Source organism: Mytilus galloprovincialis, chromosome 7, assembly GCF_965363235.1.
Source record: "Mytilus galloprovincialis chromosome 7, xbMytGall1.hap1.1, whole genome shotgun sequence".
NCBI lineage: Eukaryota > Metazoa > Mollusca > Bivalvia > Mytilida > Mytilidae > Mytilus > Mytilus galloprovincialis.
This window is the reverse complement of record NC_134844.1, coordinates 29,796,256-29,823,857: the sequence shown is the minus strand read 5'-3', so window position 1 is coordinate 29,823,857 and position 27,602 is coordinate 29,796,256. Positions and strand designations below refer to the sequence as shown.

The following is a 27,602-nucleotide window of genomic DNA, read 5'->3' as shown; positions in this document are numbered from 1 at the left end:
ATTACATTTAATCATGCAATGCTCTTCGATCTAATATAATTAACCGTTTCCACATTAGTTATAACAAACATGTTTCATTTGTATGATAAACGTTCGATGAATAACTAAATAAATTTCCGCCTGGCCAATGCAATTGGGAATCAGCCATGTGAAGGTGGCTGTAAGTGGAATATCTAAAGAATTGATTTGTGAAAACACCCACCAGATAAGAATGGATATAGTCTATAAAAGCAGTGTAGTTTATTAATTAAACTTGTTATTGCTACCTGGAATAATAGTGGACACCTGGTAAGACTTTTATATGCTTGTTTTCACTTTTTAAATAATAATATTTCTTAATCATTGAACAAACAACAATTTAGCGGTAAATGGCATGTACGCATAATTAAGCAAAACATAAGTAAGGAGTTTTATTTAATTAATTTTGAATTGATGCAACAAAGTTATAGAAAATAATGGTATGATTAAGTTTTTCTCCTATAAGTTATAGATGTTGTTTGATTGCAAAAGTTCCTCTACACAAATCATACCTAATACTGAAAAAATAACAATGAACAAAGGTACCGATACCAATTTGACATGATTTTATTGATATATTTTAATAAGTATGATGTATAACAATATATATTGTCCATTATGATTGAAAGCTTTAAAACTTGCTAATAGATAGAAACGGCCGGAAACGAATAGTTATTAGGATTTTAAATAGACATATTACAAACTGTTTAAAAATCGACAAAAATTCCAATATACAATTTGTATAAGTTAATGCATGCATTAGATCAAAAATATAGAAAGCATTCTTTCAAATTGATAAATTTTAAATGATTTTTATGAAGTGTATGATATAAGAACTTTGTATCTATCGTTTAGAATATATTTTTGAATTTCTTTATAAAAAAGTTAGTGTGTCATTGCTTTCCCAAAACTATATCTGCTACAGAAAGGATATAAGGCCCAAACTTTATGTTCTAATGTTCTACAGTACGAATATCAAGCCACACACTACTTCTACGCTAAAGATATCAGGTCGAGACTATATCTTTATTAGTAAGGATACAAAGATAATTTAACAAGGTTTTACAAGTGTGTGTGGCTACTTAGACATTAACGGTATAAAAGTTATGTTAATACTAAACTGTATTGTTTCTAATGATGGTGAGCATAATATCATTGTCTTCAATGTTGAGCTTGTTTGGATTTTAGAAAATAATAGAAAAGCAATATAGTTATGATGTACTCGAACTAATATTGAGAAAAATTTTCTATCAATGTTAAAGAAATAGATGCATTTTTCATGTACTTCTGAAATATTGAAGTGGATTATATGAAGACAGACATTTTAAATATGGAAATTTTGAAAATATGAACAAATGTCAAAAACCACTGTTCAACAAGTCATACCAAACTATTGTTTAAATAATTCAGTATTGCGGAAGAAAAAGTAAAGCCAAATGCCATGAAATGAATAACAAAATGTCTTTCCATACATTAATTTACAATTATCGATTGTACTCATGATGAGTACTAACAAACAGCTTCACGTTGTATCAAGTTTGGTCGTAATTGTTAATACACAATCTGATTCTCTTCATGTAGATGTTCCTGGGGTAGGTTGGTCTTGACGAGCAATTCGGCCTTTTTTCAGTGTTCTTTCCATTTTGTTTGTCCTTACTTTATATATAGGTTATCCAGACGGTTGTTTTCGTCGATATATTTTCAGCTACGTTAAAACTTTTGTTGGCGTCTTTGTCTGATTAACCATCAACTTTAACATATGGAATGTTTGCGTATTTGTGAGATTTTTTGGTATTTGTTGTTTTAATCTTTTTGTCAGTTGTGATATATGTTTACCCAATTTAGCTGCCGGATCAACATTATAGTCATATTAACGGGTTGTTCATTCAATTTATTCGATATAACGTAGGTTAATTAACGGAATTATGAACAATTATCAAACAAGTGGGAGGTTTAGCTAGGTAAAAAACTAGGTTTTACCCAATATTTTCTTCGGGAAATGCCTGTACTAAGTCCTGTCTTCGTCGATGATTGATAACGTTTCATTTTTTCAGGTTAGATTTCCAATTTTTGAAATCACATTTGGATCCGCTATTTTAATCATACAAATTTTTTATAACATTACGTACATTTATGAATTTATAATTGTGCAGTTCATATTTTGGCTAAAACTTAGGTTTGCAACTGTTCATGTGTTATGGTGTATTGTACATTTAGACTTTAGAAAGGTAATTAATTGTTAATGCTTAACGGTTGGATGTAAATATTTTATACAATCGAATTGATTGCTAAATCATCCTGAAATATGTACAAAGTAGTTAGAACGCGATGAATTTGTGTTATTTCAACTTCCACTGAAAAATGGAGGATTGGTTGATAATTCAGTCGATTGTACACAGAAAACTGGTCACATATGTACAATTTAACGAGTTGTTTCCTACCATTTGGAACTACGTATGCATTAACCCGCTCACTGGTCATACTGCCGGACAAAAATGTCTATGTTGCCATATTTCTTTACCCCAGACACCCTGATTCTCAAAAAAAAACAATTTATAATAAAAAAAACCTTATACAAATAAACATCTACGTTTTTCAAATTTTAATAATGCGTGTGCCTGATGCCTTTATGTCATACAATGCACCTCAAAGTTATAAATACATATTTTTAGTGACATTCACAACATTCACGTATTTCACTGTAGCTTCGCCGCCGTCTTTAAAGACACGAAATTTGCAATGAAAATAATTTATTGATATAGGTCTTTTGTCTGATTCTTCCGAAAAGTAAACGTATGAAACAATGTTATGGCAGAGACTGTGCAAATTTGCAAATTTGTAACGTAATTGTGACATTTGAGATTGCTATAATTTGATTATCTTGTTTCTGTTTAACTAAATTTATTATCGCTGATTCCAAATGAACATTACATTGAGTATGCTACGAAAAATATGGGTTTTCTTTTAGATATGTTTCTAGAAATTAACAATTTATGGGCAACTGATAACTGGGATCTATATTTGCAGTATTTTTTAAGGAATTGTTTGCTATGTAATTATGTCATATTCCGACATTGTTTTAAATCCAGTATATCAGAATCATCACTTTCAACAGATACGTGAATTCCTTTGAGAACTGTCGTCAGGTAAAGCCTATTATTATCATAAAAACATAGGGATTCGGTAATACACACATCTAACAAACAAAAAATCTAAACACACGAACAAGTTAACAAAAGTATCGGTACAGTGATTGAGCTCAATATTATCTCTGTTTTAAAGAGAAATTTAATAACGTTTTTTTTGGTTAATAGCGATTAAAATTACAACACAATTTTGACTGTTGTATTCCAATTTGTGACACGATTTTATAGATATAAAGTAAGTTTAAGCGACTGTCATACAAGTGAGAGGTTTAGCTATCAATAAAACCAGGTTTTATCAAACGTGCTCTTTCTTTGGAATTGCCTGACCTAAATCGGTAATATGACAGTTATTTTCAATTTGTTTGATGTGTTTTAAAATAAAGCCAATGGATTTTGTCCGAATCGTTAATCAGTGACAAAGTATTTGTCACCTTCATAATTTGAAAGGCAGGTATTCCGAAGAAAATTGGTACTAGTGGTAAGATCCCTTGAGTGAAATTAAAAAAAATAAAGTGTTATTACTTTAAAAAAAACAAGAGCCGTTTGACAGATAAATAAATATGAGTTTTTAATCAATATTTACCAGTATATTCATTCGTCAGGAAAATTTGAAATCTAAAACACAATAATTTGCTACTCATACGCTAAGATTTTAATATAGTATTTCAATTGAACAGTAAATAGACATATATAATATGATATACCGATTAAAGAATTTCGATGGTTTCAACGCACTTAATGATGTCAAATAGGCTACGTTATCTCATAGCCATCAATTACAAGCAATTACGACTCAAGACATATTTTTCATGGCATTATATTTATACGGAAAATAATACACTCCAGGATTAAAGCACAAAACATAAGTACCAGCGAACACATATTTCCGATACAGCTAATTTTTCAACATGATACACCTTTTAAATTACAGCTGTAAAACACTTTATTTGATGGCAACGGTTGCAATAATACTTTCTCCTTTCTGAAGCACTTCAATTATGTTTTGCATACAATTCTTGGAAGAATTTAATTGCTTTCGTATTAAACCTGCTTATTAAATTTGTTTTATTCATGTGAAAAGGTTTATACATTTTGTTATATCAATTACCATTAGTCAATCCACGAAGTTTTATGAATAGGATTACATATTAAATGAATATGACAGGTTCACTACGGTTCCCCAATAATCTAATTGAACTATAAAATTACTTGATATTTTTCATTGTTATTCCGCATAACAGAACAAGAAGAAAACATATAAAAGTTCTGGATAAAACTATAATTTGCCAGATTTATTATGGTCTAAAGTAAATCACAGCACTTTTTATAAAGGGGATCTTTCTAACACTTGGTATTATAAGTCATTAAACTTTGTAAAGGAGTATGAGCTTTCACTTAATTACAAATGGCTACATAATTTTACAGAGTGATATCTATTTCGAGCAAGTGTTAAAAATGCATTTGAGAAGGTAATTTCAAAACAAAATTGAGTTTTTTTAATACTGGTTTTACTTTATTTGCACTATGGTATCCACTTTCCCTGTAATTCAGAATATTACTTCATAGAATGGGCTTTTTTCGCGATGTTTTACGAACGCAAGATGCCGATTTCAAAAAATAATAAAGTTATAATGCTGGTGATCTTCACAATATATATCCTCCCCTGTTATGTTTTGTAAATATGTAAACAGTTTACTACAATTTTAAGTCTTCAAATAAGGTTTTGTCTCTAAAATCAGTCTTGCAATACATTTTTGTGAGAGAATCGGTCTTATATCAGGACGAAATTCCAAAGAACAAAAGATTCACAAATTCCCTCGTTCTTATTTTATTTAATTAAACTTCTGGTTATCTTGACTTAATTTAACAGTGCACATTGTAAGGTATTGCAAGGTTATAACCCACGTATGGTGAATGTATGAATATATTAACAAAAATTATAAACAAAAAATATCGAAATCAAGCGTAGCTTCTTAAGGGGGAATATCCATAAAACCTGACAATATCTAACGCTCGACCATATAAAAACAACAAAATACGCATCTTACCTGATGGTCTGTTCGTCTATAAAACATTTATGTTCAAAAACTAACTTACCGAATGACGTCATGTTTTACCAGTAGCTTGACAACAATCAGCTGTAACGGTTAAGAGTTTTTCATATTTGTATGGCACAAACCTTCTTGAATGCCAATATGTTAACTTTTCGAATTAGTGGAATGAGAAAAGCAATTTGTGTTACATGTTTCGCCAATACTCTTGTTCATCCCCAGATTTTGGTGGGGTTCCTGCTGCCCAGTCTTTAGTTTTCTATGTTGTGTATTGTGTACTATTATTGGTATGGTTGTCTTTTTCTTTGTTAGCCATGTTATATTATTTTCGATCTATGAGTTTGACTGTCCCTCTTGTATATTTTGCCCCTCTTTTAAACAGAGTGACTTCATATTTGGTCAACTGTCTGGCATTTATATGTTATAACGCCTGAGTGCTTCTCTGATCTTTTTGATACCTTCGTCACATGTAAATTACGAGATGGGTTTTTCCTAGCACAAAACCGCTTTTTATTTTTTAAAATCTGCTCAGAGATGTCTCAAAACTGCAATTTTGGTACATTCGAGTAAAGATTTAATTTAATTATAATAAGTGTAAGATAAAGACACCTAGGTGTATGTATTAATTTTCTTTTGTATTAATTGTTAACAATACATTTTAGTAAACCAGACTAGTTAATTTTCATCTTTATGAATATTGTATGATATGTAAAGTAACAACAGAGACGTGGGACAATTTACATTAATATTTGTCTTTGACAATAGTCATTTACATACATTCAAAACAGCACTGGAACCAAATTGTCACATTTATACTTTAACTATATTGTACTCTTAATGTCATGTATGTCTTCATGAAATGTCTAGTTCTTTACCTCAATTGGTTTAGCGACGTTCATATATTTTTCTAAATTTGTTATACTAGTACACAATATATAGTTTGATAAAATCATAAAACTCTTCAAAACATACAATATTCCATTAAATTACATAGCTATAAGCAAGTTGTAGGTTTAGATAATGCACAATGATTTATCAAATGTCTTGTTAAGGTTTCAGGACATTGAGAAAAGTAGATATCAATGTTTTCATTGACAATTGTTCCTTTGTCATACAAATGTACGTGTTAATACGAACATACTCAAATAATCAGATGATAGTAAATTCATAAGTCACGTTTAGATCTGCGAAAATTTTTTTGAGTATTTCAGAAACAGTGTTGTAATATAACAACAAAAATGTTTTAAAGGTTTTGACTTGTCCGGAATTTAATACAGTTCACAAAATTTTTAAGATGGATTTAATGCTTTTGAGTTCAGATAAGCATGACTTGTGGTGCATGCATAGCATGAGACACTATAAATTTTCTGATCGAAGTCATCCCCTCTAGTATCTTTTGTGCCTCTTTCATCGTTCTTTCCTTTTTAAAAATTCATACGATATCCTCAGTTCGTGCTTGTTAGTCTTCAAATAAGGTTTTGTCCCTAAAATCAGTCTTGCAATACATTTATGTGAGAGCATCGGTCTTATATCAGGACGAAATGCAAAAGAACAAAAGATTCACGAATTCCTTCGTTCTTATTTTTTTCTGAAATTTGAAGAAAGATTGAGTTTAATCATAACATAATTACAATGTAGGATGAACGTACATATGTGTGTCTTAATTTTATTTTCTTTTAATTGTTATTTACACCAAAAAGTGAGTTTTAATCTTTATGATTATTGTATGATATGCAAAACAAAACCAGAGATGTGTGGCAATTTACATTAATATTTGTCTTTGAAAATAGCCATTTACAGGACCTGCTTACCCATCCGGAGCACCTTGAGATCACCCGTAGTTTTTGGTGGGGTTCGTGTTGATTATTCTTTAGTTTTCTATGATGTGTCATGTGTACTATTGTTTGTCTGTTTGTCTTTTTTCATTTTTAGCCATGGCGTTGTCAGTTTATTTTCGATTTATCAGTTTGACTGTTTATCTGGTATCTTTCGTCCCTCTTTAACATACATTCAAAACAGCACTGGAACCAAATTGTCACTTTTTTTTTTATACTTTTACGATATTGTTTTCTTAATGTCAAGTATGTCTTCATGAAATGTCTAGTTCTTTACCTCAATTGGTTTAGCGACGTTCATATATTTCTATTAATTTGTTATACACAATATATAGATTTATAAAACCAAACAACTATTCAAAACATACAATATGTCATTAATTTACATAGCTATAAGCATGTTGTAGGTTAAGATAATGCACAATGATTTATCAAATGTCTTTGTTAAGGTTTAAGGACATTGAGAAAAGTAGATATCAATGTTTTCATTGACAATTGTCCCTTTGTCATACGTGTTAATATGACCATAATCAAATAATTAGATGAAAGTAAATTCTTATGTCACGTTAAGATCTGCGAAAATGAACAAAGAGACAATGAAAAAAAAAAGAAATTGAATAGTCTCGATACATGTTTGATTATTTCAGAAACAGTGTTGTAATATAACAACAGTCAGGTTTTAAAGATTTTGACTTGTCCGGAAATAAATACAGTTCACAAGATTTTTTAACATGGATTTGATGCTTTTGAGTTCAGATAAGCATGACTTGTGATGCATGCATAGCATGAGACACTTTAAATTTTCAGATCGAAGTCATCCCCTCAGGTATCTTTCGTCTTTTTTGTATCGGTCTTGCCTTTTTTGGAGTTCATACGATATCCTCAGTTCGTGTTTGTTACTCTTGACTAAATTTGCATAACAAATTATGTTTTTTTTAAGTTCATTAAAAAGCCTGTTATATGTCTTTAAGGGGTTCATTAACTTTAGGAAGCAAATTTTACTCTATCTATATATGTATTACGTTTATATAATGATAGTGTAAAATAATGTCGAATAACCTTGACAAGTCAAAATTAAACATGACTAATAGACAATATGAACAAAATGAAATTCTATTTAACGAATAAATGACGTTTCATATGTTTTTTTAATGCTATTGATATGCCAAGTCCGAACCGATCAGTCTTAATAAATATCAGCTCAGTCTTTCAGATCACCATGATCACAGTAGAACAGGTAAATGTACAAATGCATAATGTTTAAACAACTTCTTTGATAATATTACTGTACTAGGTAACATAAAAGATAAAACCGGTATTCAAAGGTATTTGGCGAGGACTTAATATTATTTAAAATATATTGGAACATCAAAAACAGCTACAGGAAAATGAGGCGGACAATACATTTAATTGATTCTTACTAAAACACTTATGAAGTATTGGTTTCAAAAGTTTAAATAAACTATAGCTATCAATGAAACGTGCTTCATTATTTTTTATTCCGGATTTAAATACTTTAATGAATGAATCCTTCGTCATTTTTATGTAAACATTTTTTCTTCGAATTGTCGAAGGATGTAGTATTTTTTCAGATTGAAGCAGGTCTGAGATAATTTACATTAAGTGAAACTGTTTCACATTATTGTCCCCTTGTGATCGATTTACGAGCTTTAATACCGTTTATTAAGTTAACAGCTTCCTTCCTGTCATCTTAAAATCGGATATTGTGGTAGCGGGTCTATGAGTCTACACGCTAACCAATCTAAGATGTTGCTTTCATTGCGTCTTAAATATCTAAGAAGAATGCAATGTTTTATAACTTGCATTACTTGAATATTCGCCTCCATTAAGATAACTTAACAGCATCAACGTTGACCTTAGAATGGTAAACACACGCACATGAATGTAACTTACAAAATAATCTAAACTTTGCGAGGTTTATCAGAAGATATATCTGTTTACCTGGGTTTGTAAAATTCAGGTATGATCTTCGTTACTTCGTTTTTGCATAAAGGATACGAACAAGCATACATTATATATATTTAGGTACAGCGTATATGTATAGCTAAAATGCAAACTTTATGCTGAATCTGTACGATAAGAGAGCTAGACAGACAGTTAATATAAATGTAGTATCTGTTAGCTATTTGCATTCATGAATTTTCGTCTAGTACCGTCATATCGGAATGTTAAGTAAAAAGCCCGAGGTAGTTTTTGTCACTATATATGCAGATATATAATTTAATAATATACTAAATTATAAATCTAATGTCTGTACTATTCAGAGTTTGAGAACTAAAACAGAATTTTTGTTTTCTATGTTTATGTCCATATGATATCAATTGGTTTTTGTCATCTAAATAAGGCGGAAGGATTAATTGTCTTTGAAAGATACGAAATAGTTTTGTCAAACTTTCTACATTTTCTTTATTTACACGAAGGACCCAAAATCAATTGACCAGGAAATCCACTTATTCCTGGCAAGCAGGTAACGAGTGCTTGTTGGTATCTTAAGGGTATTCAATTACGCAGAATATATCTGGATGTTATACAATAAATATTAACCAAAAAACTTAATTATGAAAAATATATGGATATTTCTGGGGCGGATTTCCATAGTTACAAGGAATGGCCAAATAACATATCCCAGATGTAATAGTTTATTAAGTCAGCAAATCCCTGAAACGCAAGGTTAATTAGATTGGTTAAGTTGGCAATAAATGTTGCTAGCGGGGACTATATTAACCTTTGCACTTTTCGTGGTTATGTAATTGTGGAGAGTTTATATTTTCAACATATTTTTTTCTTACGAATCGATGTATAGGAAGACTAACATACATTCGCCTGACGAAGTAAAAATCACTGTTTTAAACACTTTGGTTACATAAACGAATCAGTTAAGTCTACAATGTGATGTGTAATTATACTATGGATGTTCAATAATTGATTCGCCTCTAGTATTTTTTTAGGATGATCATCAATTCGACAATGTATAGATTAATGCATGGCTGAAATGTTTTGTCTATTAATTTCATATTCTGGTCATTTTATCTTGTCGTTACACATGATAGTAGAAGTGTGTCGTTGAAATCTCAGTAAAACAGCCATCTATATTAGAATGAAGAGCAGTATGCTTTAATATCAACAGCTTTATCTAATTGAGAATGAGTTCCTTATATTTGTGTGCATTGGGTCTAAATAGACTTGGGGGTAAAGTTTAGTAATTTATATAGCTTGTATAGATCTAGTGAAACTAATTCAATGTATTAGTTATAACTTAAACCGGTACAATAGTTTACTTCAAGGGGAAATTTGTTATTCTTGGGTTTAAAGTTAAAAATTATAAACAGCATTTTACGAAATTCATTTAAATTCTCTGTCTTCACATAACTAAACTCGTCATGTATCGGTAGATATTTATTTTAATAGGAATACATCAAGAGTTAGATTGGTTGCTATTTGTGACTATGAGCCTTCCTTTATAGGATATACTTGTTGATTATTGTTTTGCTTTGAATGTGTTTTGGTCATCTATGATACCAATATTGTATATGTAAGTGCTTTTCCTTCATTGATTATCATTTTACTTTCCTTAGTATACCTATGTGTTAATCCAAAACTAAAAGGAATGAAATCTCTCAACACACAAATTCAACCCTGTCAGATGTTTATATGATTGTCAAAAGTCAGAAATCTCGCCGGAGATCATCGTGAAATCTTAATACTTTATAAGCTATGTTTAAGAAATTCGTATAAATAGTAACGTGTTTTCATAAATGAAATAACCAATTGCTAAATATATGAAACTGCCTCAATTACCCTTCAATTGATGTCAGCAAACTATGGAAACTGAAAATAATACTAGTAATAACAGTATTCTGTTCAAATGTCTTAACTTAAGAATGTCCAACATTTACATTATTGCTGTTCAATTATAGAAAATGATAACGGAATACTTTTAAATGTTTTGCAGATATATTGTTTGGATTTCCAACGTTTTGGCATTGTTATTGAATTCAATATGTGTACCACTTATTCTACGATAATATTTATCGATTAAAATCAAAATTAAAAGCACGGATATGATTATTTGTCTTTAAAAACTCTAGATCCAGATGTATTTAAAACTAACGATATCCTGAAAAGCCGTTTCGAATTGCTAGCTTCCTGTGCATTTAAAACAATTAATATAAGGAATGTGGGGAATAGCTGACTACGACAACATTTGTGTGAAACTAATTAGGCATAGCACACATGTACTCTTCTGAGTCTTGTAATTTTGTAATTGTTAAACCATAATAAAATAATATCGTCAAATTCTATTTAAAGATACAAATGTAATTTAAAATTAAGTGCATGCATTGGTTCCTTAGGAATATTATATATATTGGTATTCTTTTTATACACTTCTCAGATATAGAAAATATCTTTTGATTACCTACTATTTAGAAACACTGCGTAAACGATATTTAAAGTATCCGAAGTATGTATTTCCCTCTGAGTGTAAAATAGAATTTGTTAAAAATTACATTGGTTCTCTGTACATTTAAGGTTAGGCATGCACTAATTTAATTTAAAGAAATCATATCTTTTCGATATTTAAAGCAAAAACAAAACAGCAGCAAATTCGTATGGACCGATAACAAAATGAATGAATATTTCTGACTTCCATTCTTGCAAACTTGTAATATTTCACCTTTATCATCGTGAATCTTAAAGACATATTCATTTTTGTACATTTTTTGCCAGAACTGATTTATTTTGTAAAGTGAAATCTCATGTCAGTACTAAGTGATATATATTGTGTCACCACGTAAATAATAATTAATGCAATTAACCTTTATCTTAAATAATTACATAATTAATGGTCAAATTACTCTAGGCTAGGATATGTAGAAAAATTGCATTATTGTCGAGCTATTTTGAGGTGATAATCATTTTGATAAAATGATGGCATTTAAAAGGAAGCGTTAATGGAAGAACGATTGTTGTGATCCACGTAGATACTGAGGATCCCGCGGTTCTTTATCTTACATGCTTCTACAAATGTGAATCAAAACAGTTGGAAACTGAGTGGAAAGATCAACATTAAATGCGTCTTTGCCTTTTGTTTTTCGAGATAGATTGCAGAAGGTTTTAAAACTATTAACTGATAATGTAAACGTTTATTTAAAAAGTAGATGGATATCGGCATAATCAAAATGTACAAATATCAAATATCTATAGATAAATTGTCTGTACTCGAAGAAAGATTATAAAATTGTATGTTACAGTAATTAAGTGTATTACGTGTTAAACAAATATATCTGACAATTATAGGCTTGAATTCCATCATGAAAACACCAGTAAATTTAACCAATGCATAGTTCAGCACTCTACATTTTATTAACAATTCTGTTCCGAAAGAAGTCAGCTTGTCTTGAATAGCATCATGTTATCACCAGTAATATTTAACCGATGTAAAGTTTATCATTCTACTCTTAACAATTCTGTTCCAGGAGAAGTCAACTAGTTTTTTTTTTTCATTTTGAAAGCTCAGGTTTTTAGATGTCTTCATTATATAGTGTTTTCATTTTATATATTGAATCAAAATTGTATTTAACAAAGTAATATGTTGACATGCAGCGGCAACTACATAAATACGAAGACAGGAAACCTCGTATTTCTTCGGGGAGACTTCACCTTACGTGATAACATCGAGTGAAAACAAAATAATTGTTAATGCAATCAATTCTGGAACAAACGAGGTTCATTAGTTATGCAAGTAAATATAGTGCATTAAATTCACTCAAAGTTTTTTTTAAAGATTTGCAATAAATTCATAACTATCTAATTCATGTTGTTTAATGATTTTTTATGTTAAATTTAATAACCACATTTATACATTCCAATAAACATGTAGTACTATACATTAACTGACAATTGCCACAACAATTCATGTTTATTACTGCAGATATTTTGTTCTTAGATCAATCTGTAAAATGAAATGTCAGTTGGTATTATCTCGAGTCCAGCAATGACATAAGACAAGAGTCACCTTTACAATTAGTATTGGTATAAAACAACATACATAAAACGATCTGAGCAATACTAATTATCTTTACACGACATGGGACCACGATAAGGCAATTGAAATACTAAAGAGCACCTGATTAAAACAATTAATTTCAATTGACGGTATTTCATTATATTGCCTGCATCCATGATCGCATCTTATCTGCACATTTCAATATCGTTGACACGACCATGGTATTTGTAACACAATTGAGCATAACACATATGTTTGATTTGATATTTGTTCATTTTGCCGATTCTGCATGTGATCAAAAGATTATAAAAATTTCAATTTTGACCGGTATGTAGAATTGTATTATGACTAAAAATAGTTGATTCATATTCTACATTTACTCATGTCTACAGCAATGTTGGCATTAATTGAATAGTAAATGTATGCGTTTATTGAGTGTATATACGACATGTTTTCTCCTTGCACTAGATCTGTTAGGGGGCTGAACAGGAATGGTCAGTTCTACCTTTAATCGTGGAGTTAATTTGTGTTAACCTTATGTAAATATATTAATAAATTATTAATAAAAATGATTTTCTGAAGATCATGTACGATTTCCCAGTAGTATTTTTGCGTTTAAAAGAGTGTTATGTCATCACATGTTTAAACATTTATCAGTCATTGATAAAATTCAACCGTAGTGTGCCGATGTTTAATTATAGTTATATTCAAAGTAGATTTACAGTAGTTGTCGTCTGTTTATGTAGTTCATACGTGTTTCTCATTTCTCGTTTTTACATAGATTAGACCGTTTGTTTTCCCGATTGAATGGTTTAACATTACTAATTTCTGGGGCCCTTTTTAGCGTATTGTTCGGTGTGAGCCAAGGCTCCGTGTTGAAGGCCGTACCTTGACCTATAATCGTTTACTTTTATAAATTGTTATTTTAATGGAAAGTTGTCTCATTGGCACTCATACCACATCTCTCTATCTATTAAACACGTAATTGAATCGCTATAGCCACAAACGGAGAAAGACTGGTGCTACAATGTATGCAAGTTCCTCGTCAACATATTTTAGCGTAATATGCAATGTACAGTCCTTTACTAATAAACTACCCATGGTATTGCTAAACTTCGTATTTTTCCATTACATAAGGGGCTTTTGTATTTGGATTTATTTTGAGTTCGGTATATTTGTTGTTTTATTTTTTCAAGTACACGTATATGTGATTTAATATATCAGAGCTAGCAACTAAATCAGATTCAACCAACTATTTTCTCTTACATTTGGCAGTTATAATTTATTAGTCCGTTTTTAGCTCACCTGGCCCACAGGGCCAAGTTAGTTTCTCTCATCACTTGGCGTCCGTCGTCCGTAAACTTTTACAAAAATTTTTTTCTTTTGAAACTACTACGCCAAATTTAACCAAACTTGGCCACAATCATCATTAAGGTATCCGGTGACCCGTCCAACCAACAAAGATGGCCGCCATGGCTAACAATAGAACATTGGGGTAAAATGTACATTTTGGCTTATCCTGTCAAGATCTATCTGCCTTGAAAGTTTCAGATGAATCGAACAACCCGTTATTAGGCTGCTATCCCTGAATAAGTAATTTTAAGGAAATTTTGCCGTATTTGGTTATTATCTTGAATATTATCATAGATAGGGATAAACTGTAAACAGCAATAATGTTCAACAAAGTAAGTTCTACAAATAAGTCAAATGGCCAGAATGGTCAGTTGACCCGTTAAGGAGTTATTGCCCTTTTATAGTCAATTTTTAACAATTTTTCGTAAATTGTTATCTTTTAAAAAATCTTCTCCTCTGAAATTAAAAAGATGAATTTAACCAAAGTTGTAAAAAAATCAGCATTAAGGTATGACGTTTACATTTTGTGTCTGATGACCCCGCCTGCGAACCAAGATGACCGACATGGCTAATAATAATACATAGGGTAACATGCAGTTTTTGGCTTGTATATCTAAAACCAAAGCATTTCGAGCAAATCTTTCAAAACAAAATTGTGCATTATGTCAAGATCTATCTGCCCTTTAATTTTCAGACCATTCAAGCAACCCGTTCTTGGATTGCTGCCCCTGAAATGGTAATTTTAAGAAAAAAATTCAGTTTTTGGTTATTATCTTGAATATTATTATAGATATAGAGATAAACTGTAAGCAGCAATAATGTACAACAAAGTAAGACCTACAAATAAGTCAACATGACCAAAATGGTCAATCTACCCCTCAAGGAGTTATTTCCCTTTATAATCAATTTTTAACAATTTTCATAAATTTTGTAAAGTTTTACAAAATAATTTCCACTGAAACTACTGCGTCAAGTTCATTATAGATAGAGATAATTGTAATCATGAAGAATGTTCAGTGAAGTTAGATATACAAACACATCACCATAACCAAAACACAATGTTGTCATGAATGCGTCTGTGTCCTTTGTTCAATATGCACATAGACCAAGGTGAGCGACACAGGCTCTTTAGAGCCTCTAGTTATGTTTGTTAGTGTTTTTAAGCTGTGTGTCTTGATGTAAAATGAACAACTTCTATTTAAGTGACTGGTAGGCTTTGTATAAATATGCAAGATATGTGCTGGCTTTTATTCTTGGCTAGGTAAACACTCTGTTAAATTGAAGGATACAGAGGGCTATTACAATCGCAATTCAAAGACGAAAACAGAATACCAGACACAAACATCTATTAGAAAAAGCGAATTGAAGAAAACTAGTCATGAAATAGACGAAACATAAAGGCCCTTTTTGGTTGTATTATATTGACGTTAATATACATTTTACAATGGTGTATCTTTGAATTTTTCTGATATAAACTTGACATATGCATATCTAGCTTTATTATAGAATAATACATGGCAAAATCCGTATCGCATGCTGTATCACCACGAAAAACCAATATCATTCCCGAGGGCCGAAAGGTCCCGAGGGCTGATATTGGTCGAGTGGTGATACAGCATGCGATACGGATTTTGTCATATATTTTTAAAACCAAATTAAAATCATGAAGAATTGCATTAGTCCAGAAACAAACTTCATGAAAACAATCAAACTTAAGATATTTCTTATTGTACTTTTTTATATAATATTTGCTCCTAAAGCTACTGGGTAATAATTATTGGGGAAAAAAAACGATTTGAGTCGAAATGATAGGACTTTTTTGGTAAATAAAACTCATTTTGTTTCCTAAGCCTGTAAATAAAACTCATTTTGTTTCCTAAGCAACTGGACGTTATAAGTTAAACGTTGACGTCATTCTAATTATAACGTCACGCAAGGTATGCGATACAGATTTTGCTATGCGATACGGGATATGCGATACGGGGTATGCGATACAGGGTATGTGATACAGACTGGAAAAAAGAACCTTTATTAGATATACAAAATTGCTGTATTTTATCCTAAATATATGATAAATAATAATATAAGGTAACTACATTAAACAAGAACAATGAAGTGCACATAAGTTATCGAGTTTAATTGACGTTTGGCAAAAGCTTTTTTTGGAAGATTCTTGCAGTTATTATCCATGTTATGGTATATTAATAATACCTGCACAATGAATTTGAAAATATGAATGATCATTTGATGCTTTGTTGTATACTTGGATTATTTTAGATGTGTTCGTTTTTTTGGTATGGTTATTTTCATATAAACATTTACACCAACAGATTATCTCACCTAAATAATAGCTGTAAACAAAATGAAGGACATCAGTTCATCCATTTAAAAAAATGTTGCCAATTTAAATACGGAAATACCATAATCTAAATTTAATGGTAGTAGACGATATCTAAATCAACACCATTCAAAAGAGGCGTTTCAATTTTCGTATGTCCGCAGATGGCTTCAGCGACGGAATAAAGAGTTGTTCGTTGAATATGAAAGTGTCCTTAAGGAATCTGGTTCTTTAAAAGTTAATTAAAAACAAGACTCGGAATCTCGACGAAAGTTTAACACTATAAGGCGTCACTAATAAACCTTGTTTATAACGCAACATTTACCAAAATAATTATACAGAAGTTACCATTGAGAGTTTTCCACGTCAGATGGCTAATCTTTAACTAATCTGTTGTTTTGCTAACTGTATATTGATCTAATGACATTGCATACAAACATCAGACATTTAATTGTTTTACGATCATGTTATTACAAACCAAGAAGCAAAATTAATATCATTAAGAAAACTTGAAAATTTATAAATTGTTTAAAAACATTTTACCGCAGGTGATAAGGACATGTATAATCTAATACTCACAATATAAAAATTTCCACAGTACAATTATAAAGTAATTTGCAAAGGTTTTATAAATTGTTACGTTGTGCTTAGTAATTTGTCAATACTGGTTTTGCACATTACATTGCTCTATGCAATGAGATAATAATAAGGTTGCTACGTTGATATGAATGAATGGTGATCTAGCAAATGTAACGATCCTTATCGATAGAAGAAATAGTGATCCTGCTTTTTTGTAATGGCCCGGATCATTAGAACTAACAGAACAAGATTTAATCTGCTGTTATGTTTTCTTTTTGTCGAAGTTATAGAACATTACTTGGAAGACTGCTATGCACTTTTATGGACTCGCTAAAAGTATTTTGATGAGGTTTGGATTTTTTTGGTATGAACAGGCATTTGTCAAAATGATAAGAAATTCATTATTAAAACTCTATTGCTAGCTGCTCTGCTGTTTTTTTTTTTATGAACAAAACCAGAATGTTGTGCATCAGACACATTTGCGAAATCATTTACGTTGTGTGTTCTTTGAAAGAAAAGGAACTCGACATTTTTGTCTGATGGTCTTTGGTGGAAATTTGTCCTCTTGTCAATTATTTCACATCACATTATTTTCATTTAAATAGTTAATGATGACAAAGAGTTAAACAATTCAAAACAAATAGATCTGATGTTTTCTGAACTTAATTATTACATATTAAGTCCAACAATTTACAGACTCATAGTGTATAATAGTTGGAAAGACTTAATATAGCTATTTAAGTAAAGGACCTTCACCTCAAGTTAAGTTTCTAACTACCCGAATTTGTTAGTTCGTCAGTTCGCGTGATTGAAGAATAAAGATTCTAAAGTAGTGAATTCAACAGGTATAGTTTGATATTTATCCATAATTTGATGAGCTTATGTTTATTCCCATGTAATGTGTATTCCCCTATCTGAAATGTATTGTCCTTCACGAAAGACGTTTTAACTAAAACGCCATGTATTGCTTCCATTAACGTTAATTAATGATTAGCTGACAAATGTTTTTGAGGAATTGCATGACAATCTATTCAAAGGGGAATTAAATGGATCTCATATTTCAATGAAAAGATGACAATCAACAATTTGAATCTTAAACAAAATCCATTAAGCTTGAAGTTTCCGTTTAGTAAACAATTAATAGATAATTGTCCGTGGTCTCATACTGCAATTTGCGTTATGATCACAACAGCTTGACTAATCTGAATTTAATATAAGTTTTACTCCTTGAAAAATTGAAAAGTACCTTATAGCAATCGGAATGAATCCTTAAAAATGATTCAAACAACCCATCAACGTAACAAAGAGACAAACCTGATAGAAATCACTGTGAAATGAGAGAGTCTGTGCGTACATTTAGTAACACAAGACAATAGTAGTAGATATACACGTTCAAAGTGAAAGATACTACCAAACGATTATCGGTATATCATGTTCAAATTAAAATTATAGACTATAACTTAGCAGTTTGGTATTAAAATATCAAATATAAAACCATCATGCATTCATACCATATATGTTAAGCGCCTACATCATTGCATATCGATATTTCGTGCCAAAAAGAAACCATTCTCGCGCTTACATAATTTCATTTCGATTTAATGGAAAACGAAGCAGTCTGGCGCTTTTACAAATCATGTACACTGTCGCTATACAATAGCAAATAAAATACTCTTTTGAGGTTTTAGTGTTTTTGCTTGCCATTTTGTGATTTCAGAATTAAAATCAGACCTACAACTGACAACATTGCCTGCTTGAATTCATTTAAAACAGGATTGTCAACTTCTCTCACAATTGCTAATAGGTAATAGTTATCAGAATGATTAGAATATGTCAGTTGCTGGCACCAATGTCTCTCGATTTATCATGGCAAGGGGAAAATTTTCAAGTGCTCAAATCATTTCTTGTTAGTATTTTTAAAACGTAAAATTAAATACGTGTCATAATCTTACACAGTTGTTTATGATGTACTGGGACAAAATCCTCGAAGACAACTTGTTTGTTGATAATAAATATTGCATTACATATATAGATAAACATTGGAAACAACTAAATTCAGTGATGAAGACGCTTATCCTGTCGACCTGCGCTCTCCGTCATAAACCTTTACTCGGTATTTAAGAGTACAACATTTGTGCTGGAAACATCACATCAATTAATTTGATAAGTTGATTCCTGAGTCTAAGTACAATAATCGGGCTTGAAATTTTTATAACCTCAAGTCCCGGTCTTGTTCCTTTTTTGGAGGTATTGCTGTTACCTTAGTTTCTGTTTTTGATCCTCGATATTTGAGACTTGAACATCGGAAACTACTCACGCTTTAATACAGACTTTTGACGATTGATTTGTAATTGCTTAACTCCCAACCAAATTCTTATTTAGTGTTCATGAGGATATCATACTAAACTCCGACATAAATAAAAGAAGCAAACATTATATAAGATTAACAAAGGACAGCGGCTCCAGGCTTGGGACAGGCAAAACACTGCAACAGGGTTAACCATTTTGTTGAGTAATCGAACCTCCAAATATACCTCCAGCCAATGTATAATATTCTATTTAAAAATGTTTGACAATATTAACAGAAATATTACATCGCAGAATAAAGAGCGAAATTTTTCTGTTATTTAAACATATAGACTCATAAAAGTCAGTTATACAATATGCAAAGGATGTAATAAATAGAATGGTATATTGACCATTGTAAAAATTCTCTTAAATTTCCCTTACATATGTATCCTCCCTTTCCCCGATTAAAACAAAAGGATAACCACAAGGTTGTTTTATTTTCCTCATACATTGCCACAACTTGAACTTGGCCCTAGTTGTTGCTCATCTCTATAAGCTCGGCTACAATATTTATCTTTCGGGTGATACGAGGTCAACCTGGTTTTATCTGTCTAGTTAAGAAATATTCTAAAAATTTTGAAAGTTATATTTATACAGACAAATATATATGAAAATGTGCATGTCTGTAGTATATTGGGTCATAGTTGAAACTCAAAACTCTAGGAAATATTTACATTAGCGGTGGGTGAATCTCACAAGTATAATGCTTTTGTGTACAATTACCAAAAAAATTAGACAGTCAAGTCCATCTTAACAGTGTTCATTTGAAACATTGAGTAAAACTTTGGTATCATTTTTACGGCTCTTGTAGTCACTCTTTTTAACCATTTTCTGGTAACAATATGTAAAACAGTATTTACACTTGATAGACATATCTGATTGACATCCGTTACATGTCAGATCGACCCTTCTATTCTGTATTGTATGCTTAATGAAATATATGTAAATGGAAATGAATTTGTTAGTTTTAATAACGGAAATAATTTCCCTTGTCAGTCATTCACCGTTAAAGAGAGGATAGCAAATCATGTAATAAATATGACTTTTAACAGTTTCAGATCGATGACATAATACAAGAAATTCTCGAAATGAGTACAAAAACAGTGTCATATACATTAAAAAAATCTATACAAAAGATTTATTTTATCAATAAGTGTTATATCAATTTTGAAATTAACTATCTGTACTCTTTTATAGAAAAATACTATAACCTGAAGGAACCAATTGTATAGAGCTTCTATCATCGGAATTTGACTTCGTTTAAGTCTGAATTTGCTTAATCCAAATGACCACCGAACACAATAAGTTAAACAGGCGACTATCAAGTCGCTGATGTATTCTAAAAGAGACAATATAAAAGTTTAAAAAGCAATCCTTATATCAGCATAAATCAATTTTATCACTAAACATATGTAATATTGACTACCTTTTTGTCTATAGAATTTACATTTATTAAACATTTAACAAGTAGATTAAACCATTTATTTCTTGTATTGTGTAAATCCTATCAATATCCTGTTATTTCTCTTCGGATATGCCAAAATAATAAAATTAAAAAGATACGCATAGGTATCATTTGATATGAGCATTAATAAAAGTTGATATTTAAAAGCGTCCGTAAAATAGCAGTATCACAAAATTTGATATCATCAATTGGTGACACTACATAAACATGATTATAGATAATGAAAAAAAAAGCTTGAGGAGTTTTAAACATTTATCAAAAAATCGTTTTGAACTGGAATCCCTTTGCCTATCTTAAAATTAAACTTTATGTTTTATTGAAAAGTAAATTGATTATAAAATAGGATTTAATGTGGTGTTCTAGTGTTATTGTTTCCCACAACGCAAATTGATCAATGTAAATCAGACACCATTCAAATAAAAAAGACATAAAATATTTAACACTCTACCATTGTCTTTAATCAATTGTACAACTCATTCAGATGAATGATAACAGTTGTATCAGTATAAACATAATTGATATAAGGTTGGTATATGCATAAAATATGGAAATTTGTTAATAATACTTGTGAATAGGGTATTAAAAACCAGTAAATAAAATATGATTGATAAAAAGATACGCAACTATTTGGTAATTAATGATTTATGACAAATTTGTATCATTTCCAAATGTATTCTCAAATGCCATTACTTGTGATGCTTAATTTTGTCATCATATTTTGAAATTTTAATTCACCAATAATTTCTATCAATAAAAGTAATTCTTTAGATGAATTCAAGCTATTATGTCGCATTATGTGATGCATGTGTACAACGTATCAAATAACATTAACAAATATGCATGTGTATATAGAAAAGTGAACGCTTAAAATATATTAAAAGGACAACACTCGATGGAATAGTGACATATCACAAGCCATGATCAATCAAAACAACAAATAAAAGCATATCATTTATGTAGAAACAAACAACTTCATCTGAAAATAATATATCAGAGTTTTACATAATAAAAGGAAATTTACTTGATAAAAGAGTAGAACCCCTCAAACATCACGGTTTGTTTACAATAATCATCTATTGTCACTAACAAGTATCATGAATTACCATGTAGCATTCATTTAAATATAGTTTTCCTTACAATAATTGCATGAATTGTAAAAAAAACAAAATGCTATAAACAGAGGGTAAAGGTTGTTGCCGTCGAATAACAATAATGTTGTCATCGTATATATCATTTGTAAATTAGAAAAACAAAAGAAGTGTATAAAAATATACTGAGAAGAAGAACATACCAAAGCATAGAAAATGCTCGAATGTACCACTCTTTTTTAACTTGTGATATTCTTATTTATTTGTTGTACGGGTGAGCAAATCCTACATCAGGTTTTGTTTACAACAATCGTCTAATAGAACTAACAAGTATCATGAATTGCCATTTAGCATTCATTTAAATATAGTTTATCTTCCAATAATTGTAAAAAAAACAAATAAATTATGACTTAATTTGTACTTGAACAATTCATGAAAATCGGTGTTATTGTCATATAGACTAAAAGAAGAGGTAAATGTTGTTGCCGTATATTAACAATACTGTTGTCACCAGACATATATCATTTTGTAAACTAGAAAACAAAGGAAGTGTTAGTAGCACTGTCTCACGTAAAGAAACGTCAGTTGTACTTTGATAAGAAATTGCAATATATTTGGGCGGTAATAATTACGTTGCAACCTGTCATTAAACAAATTATACTGAAGAGAAGAACATACGAAAACAAAGAAAGTGCTAAAATGTAACACTTTTTTTTAACTTGTGTTATTCTTATTATGTTGTGTACGGGTGTACATCAGGTATCTTTGGTTTGTTTATTTTGTTTTATTCCCCGAGACATATGAACCATCGTCATCAATTTAAGTCATATTTGTTGTTAAATATTGAGACAGTTTTCATCGGACAATGTATATACATGTATGATTATTTCCAAATTTAAAAGACACAACTATACGTATACATTTTCAAGAAATGAATATCTCCCCTGTTTCAACATATTATATTTTGTTATATTCAATATTGTTTTCAAATACAAATATTGTGCGTTTGAATCTGTATGGACCTATATCATATAAGAAAGCTAGATAAAAACTCAGTTCTAAGCAATATTTGAAGAAAAAAAATTGAGTTTCTGATGTCAATAGTTAAAATTTACAAAACTAAATATCCCGTGTTTCTATGCGTATGTTCTTGGATGTAGATACTGATCTATTTTAAGAACTAACAAGGTCTTTTATCAATTGTAAACCGTATATTTTATACTCCTACTAAAGTAAACTTTGGAGTCGTGTTGTCTTTCGAAATTGATTTTCTTTTTTGTTTTTATATATATTTATAAATTCGTCTTTATGTCATTGGCTCATGGTGTTTGACCCAAAATTAATATGTTTATATTTCAAAGTATATTTTTTCTTGTTTAATCCTTAAAATATCATCGGACAAAAAACAAAAGTGTATCTATAGTTCATATCCTTTATTTTTTGTAACGTGTATGTACTTTTTTCACGATTTCTTTAGCCATAAATGGGAAGGTTAGATGGTTCATATAGATTGGGAAAACCGTGGATAGAACCAAAGCATATGAAAAGCTATTTTATTATGTTATGACAGTGTTGAACGAATTGATAGCATACCTACAGTGCATTATCTGAATAATTGTGCAGTAGTCATGAACTATTTGAAATACTGTCAACAAGCTGGCAATGGAATTTTTAACAAATATATGGTAACAGGCACACAATGATCTAGATTGCGCAACACACATTCTGCAAAATTAAAGTAGTGTTCCGAACATATAAACAATAGGTAATAAACAATTAACATAAATCTAGATTAAACATTGCCGTGGAGGCACAAATTTTGAAAATGAACAGAGGTGCTCCGAACATCCTAACTATGGTCAACAAAACAATATACATGTATCTAGATTTATCAATACAACTCTTGTAAATATAGCCGAGGTGAGAGGTGTTCCAAACATTGTAATGTTTTAAAAATCGACGAAGCTGATGTATTAGTTTTAAAATAAAACTGAATATATATAACAGTAATTGTAATTTAGCAATTATTTTTCCTTTTAGACTGAAAAAGTTGAATATCAGACGGAATAAAGAACAATACAATGGTGTCAAGTGTACAATTCCGTTGCGTGGCTTCAGCAGTAATATACTTAATACTTCTATGCAACGAACTTGTTTGTCAAGAAAGTACTGAACTATCAAAAGATGATGAATTATTACAATACAAAAGAAAAATGGATATGTACCGATTCCATGGATCATTAGGTAAACGACAGGATGAACAACCGATTCCTGAAGATCAGTTTGAAAAAAGGAAAATAGACTATGCCCGGTTTTTAGGTTCTCTAGGAAAACGCGCAAATTTTGATGACAGCTATCCAGATGTAGAACGGAGATCTAAATATGATAGATATATGTTTGCACCAAGCTTAGGTAAACGATATGTAGATCCACAAGAAACCATGGAGGCTGATAAACGACGTCTTGACCGCTTCTCTTACTTTGGGAATCTTGGGAAAAGAGGAATGGATAAGCTGTCATATTTTGGAAGTCTTGGGAAACGTGGCCTTGACAGACTATCTTTCTTTGGAGGGCTTGGAAAGAGGAGGATGGATAGACTCTCATACTTTGGAGGGCTTGGTAAAAGAAGTAGAGATACGGATGAAAGGTATAATAATATTGACAGTGCTGACAATCACAATTTGTATGATGTAAATGATATTTTGCCTGCGCGCGAAACTAGATCATGGTACTGGACAAATAGAGGTACAAAGCGGTTACCAGTTTCAATCAGGGGCATTGATAAATATTCACTGTTTGGTTCACTTGGCAAAAGAAGCATAGATCAAGATCGACTTCAAGAAATTTTAGGAAAAAGATTATTATCTAGTGTGTAAGTCAAGGACACCGCATGTAACCCTTACATTACCCTTTCCTGTACATTAACCTCGCATGATTCTTTTCGAGCTGTACGTTTCTACCTTATTGCTAATATAGCGCTTGCTATAAACTCTGATATATAGCTACAAGCATGTTTTATCAATCTATAATTGAATGCTTACCTATAATTCTAATAATGTATACCTTAATATATTTGATAACCACATAACTTCAAGCATTAAATATAGATGCATTAATATCTGCTATCATATGGTTATCCAAAGAAAAGATAAACATTTGAACGAAATGTATTTACAACTACGCCTAAATGTCATCAAATAGAAGAAATAACTTACCTTTCGATTTTATGTATATGAATACAAAGAGATGCAATCTGATAAAAAACCTTTTGATTTTATGTATATGAATACAAAGAGATGCAATCTGATAAAAATACATATACTGTTTTTCAAAATCATGATGTAGGAAACATTCAGTATATACATCAAATAAAATCTAATTATAACTCCCAAGATGCAATAAGGAAATCTCAAATAAACGACTTTTACATCATAATAGTAAATTATCATTTGGTGGTCATGTAAGAATGATTTAAATATATATTTGTGTCAAGCGTTATGTGGAACCTATATATAATTAAATCATTTAGTATGAAACATTATCCATAAAATGACCAGAGTGACATTTGAAAACAATTCAGTACTCATGCTGTGCTTGGCTATGAGCAAATCCAATATATATGCTTATAAAAACAAATGATAATAAAGGTCACAGGAAGACAAACTTAGAAATGGTTCAGAGGAAAATATACCGGGATGATTTATACTATGAGCAATAAGCGAAGAATATTTATATATGACATCAAGTAATCTTTGGATAGCAGGTTCTTAAATTAGTATCAAACACGGATAAGTGTACAAAAAAATGACGAGGTTATAAAAAAGTATGGAGATTGAAGTTTTACAATTTGATCAATACTGCGGTAAAATGTACTCAGAATTTTGTATTTGTACATATGTTCTTATCACTATGACTCAAACAAGACCTTCAAAATTCTATACGTCTAGTATATTTTTAAATCATATTTCCTTATTCTTCATTCATCTACCTAGCAGCACATACTATTATAGCATATCTATATTATTTAATCCATTTTATGCTTTTTTCTTTTTGTTTATTATATTTGTATATGTTTTAACTAGATATGCTGCAAAAGTAATTGTATTTCTCTTTAAATGGTAGAAATTTTGTTACTTTAAATTTGAACTTTTAGTTTTTATTAAATCCGATATCATATCATATTGTTTTTATGTTATTTAGTCATTATTTTAAAGTGTTAAAAATACATGTACATACAAGTGTAAGATTATTATTCTTTGTTTTAATATAAGCATTAAACACAATGATTTTTCTGTTTTCCAGGGAGTCGTAATTCCTATAAGGATGGACATGTCCACTAGACAGACAGCAGACGTATGGTACACTCATAAATTGTACATGTTATCATTATTCACAATTATGTATAGTGGTCTTCATTTTACATTTGCAAAATAACATCAGGAGACACAAACATTAGATATATTTTTCATAAATTTTGTTCTTCAATAAAATAATTACATTTCTTTATATAAATGTTTGTGCAATATTAATTCTGAACAGGCCTTAATTTTTTAGAATATTTTAAAATGACAATATGTATTTTAAAAGAATAATAACATTAATATATTTCGGAATCGGACGCTTATGCGAGCTGTTTTATTTTTCATATAACGAATTGAATAATAAATATATAGTGTCAAAATTATGGAATTTTATGCAACTTTCATACAAGGGAGAGGTTAAGCTATTTTTAAAACAGGTTTAATCCACCATTTGCACTAAGTTCGTTTGATGTGTTGATTTTGCCATTTGATTAGGGACGTTCCGTTTTAATTTTTTTTCCGGAGTTCTATAGTTTTGTGACTTTTTTTCTACAAAAATAAATCCTGTTATTTCTTGACTGAATAAAGAGAAAACTAAATCAGAAAAGTAAGGAGTTTATCTAAATATTGCAACAAACAAGCAAGACAGATAATAAAGTTGTCAACAAATGTTTATGGATCAAAATCATATTTGTGTGTTACTGTAGTTTAATAGTTTTGATATTTCTTTAAGAACGACTTGAAATGTCAATGTTCTAAAACAAAAGAAAATCAATATTTTGAAAGTTAAAATTTTGAAAAAGTATAATCGAATTACCGGCGATGATTATTTTAACAAAATAAAAATGAATTTCAACTTGGGCTTCACGTCAATGTGTACATGTAAAGTTAAAAGCAACGCAATATTATTTCCTATTCTTAGATTAAAATAAAATCGACAGACCATATCAAGTCGATCCCGTCATAGAACTCACCTTTTTTACCTATGTATTGCTTGTTGTTATATCTAAAATGTCGAATGCTTGCACAAAATAAAACTCAATCAAGATTA

At 30.3% G+C, this 27,602-nt stretch overlaps 1 protein-coding gene across 4 annotated transcripts; it reads left to right on the top strand.

The window, feature by feature from the left end:
- The first annotated feature begins 113 nt into the window (after nucleotides 1-113).
- On the top strand, nucleotides 114-27,602 carry LOC143082731 (uncharacterized). Of its 4 annotated transcripts, none has more exons than XM_076258562.1 (3): nucleotides 114-288; nucleotides 24,291-25,118; nucleotides 26,553-27,602. In XM_076258562.1, the coding sequence occupies exons 2-3, from the start codon at nucleotides 24,332-24,334 to the stop codon at nucleotides 26,588-26,590; spliced, it is 825 nt and encodes a 274-aa protein (XP_076114677.1). In that variant the 5' UTR covers nucleotides 114-288; nucleotides 24,291-24,331; the 3' UTR covers nucleotides 26,591-27,602. The 4 variants fall into 4 exon arrangements, with proteins under 4 accessions (XP_076114677.1, XP_076114679.1, XP_076114680.1 ...); XM_076258564.1 differs by having other exon boundaries at nucleotides 117-288; nucleotides 24,291-25,122; XM_076258565.1 differs by having other exon boundaries at nucleotides 126-288; nucleotides 24,291-24,897.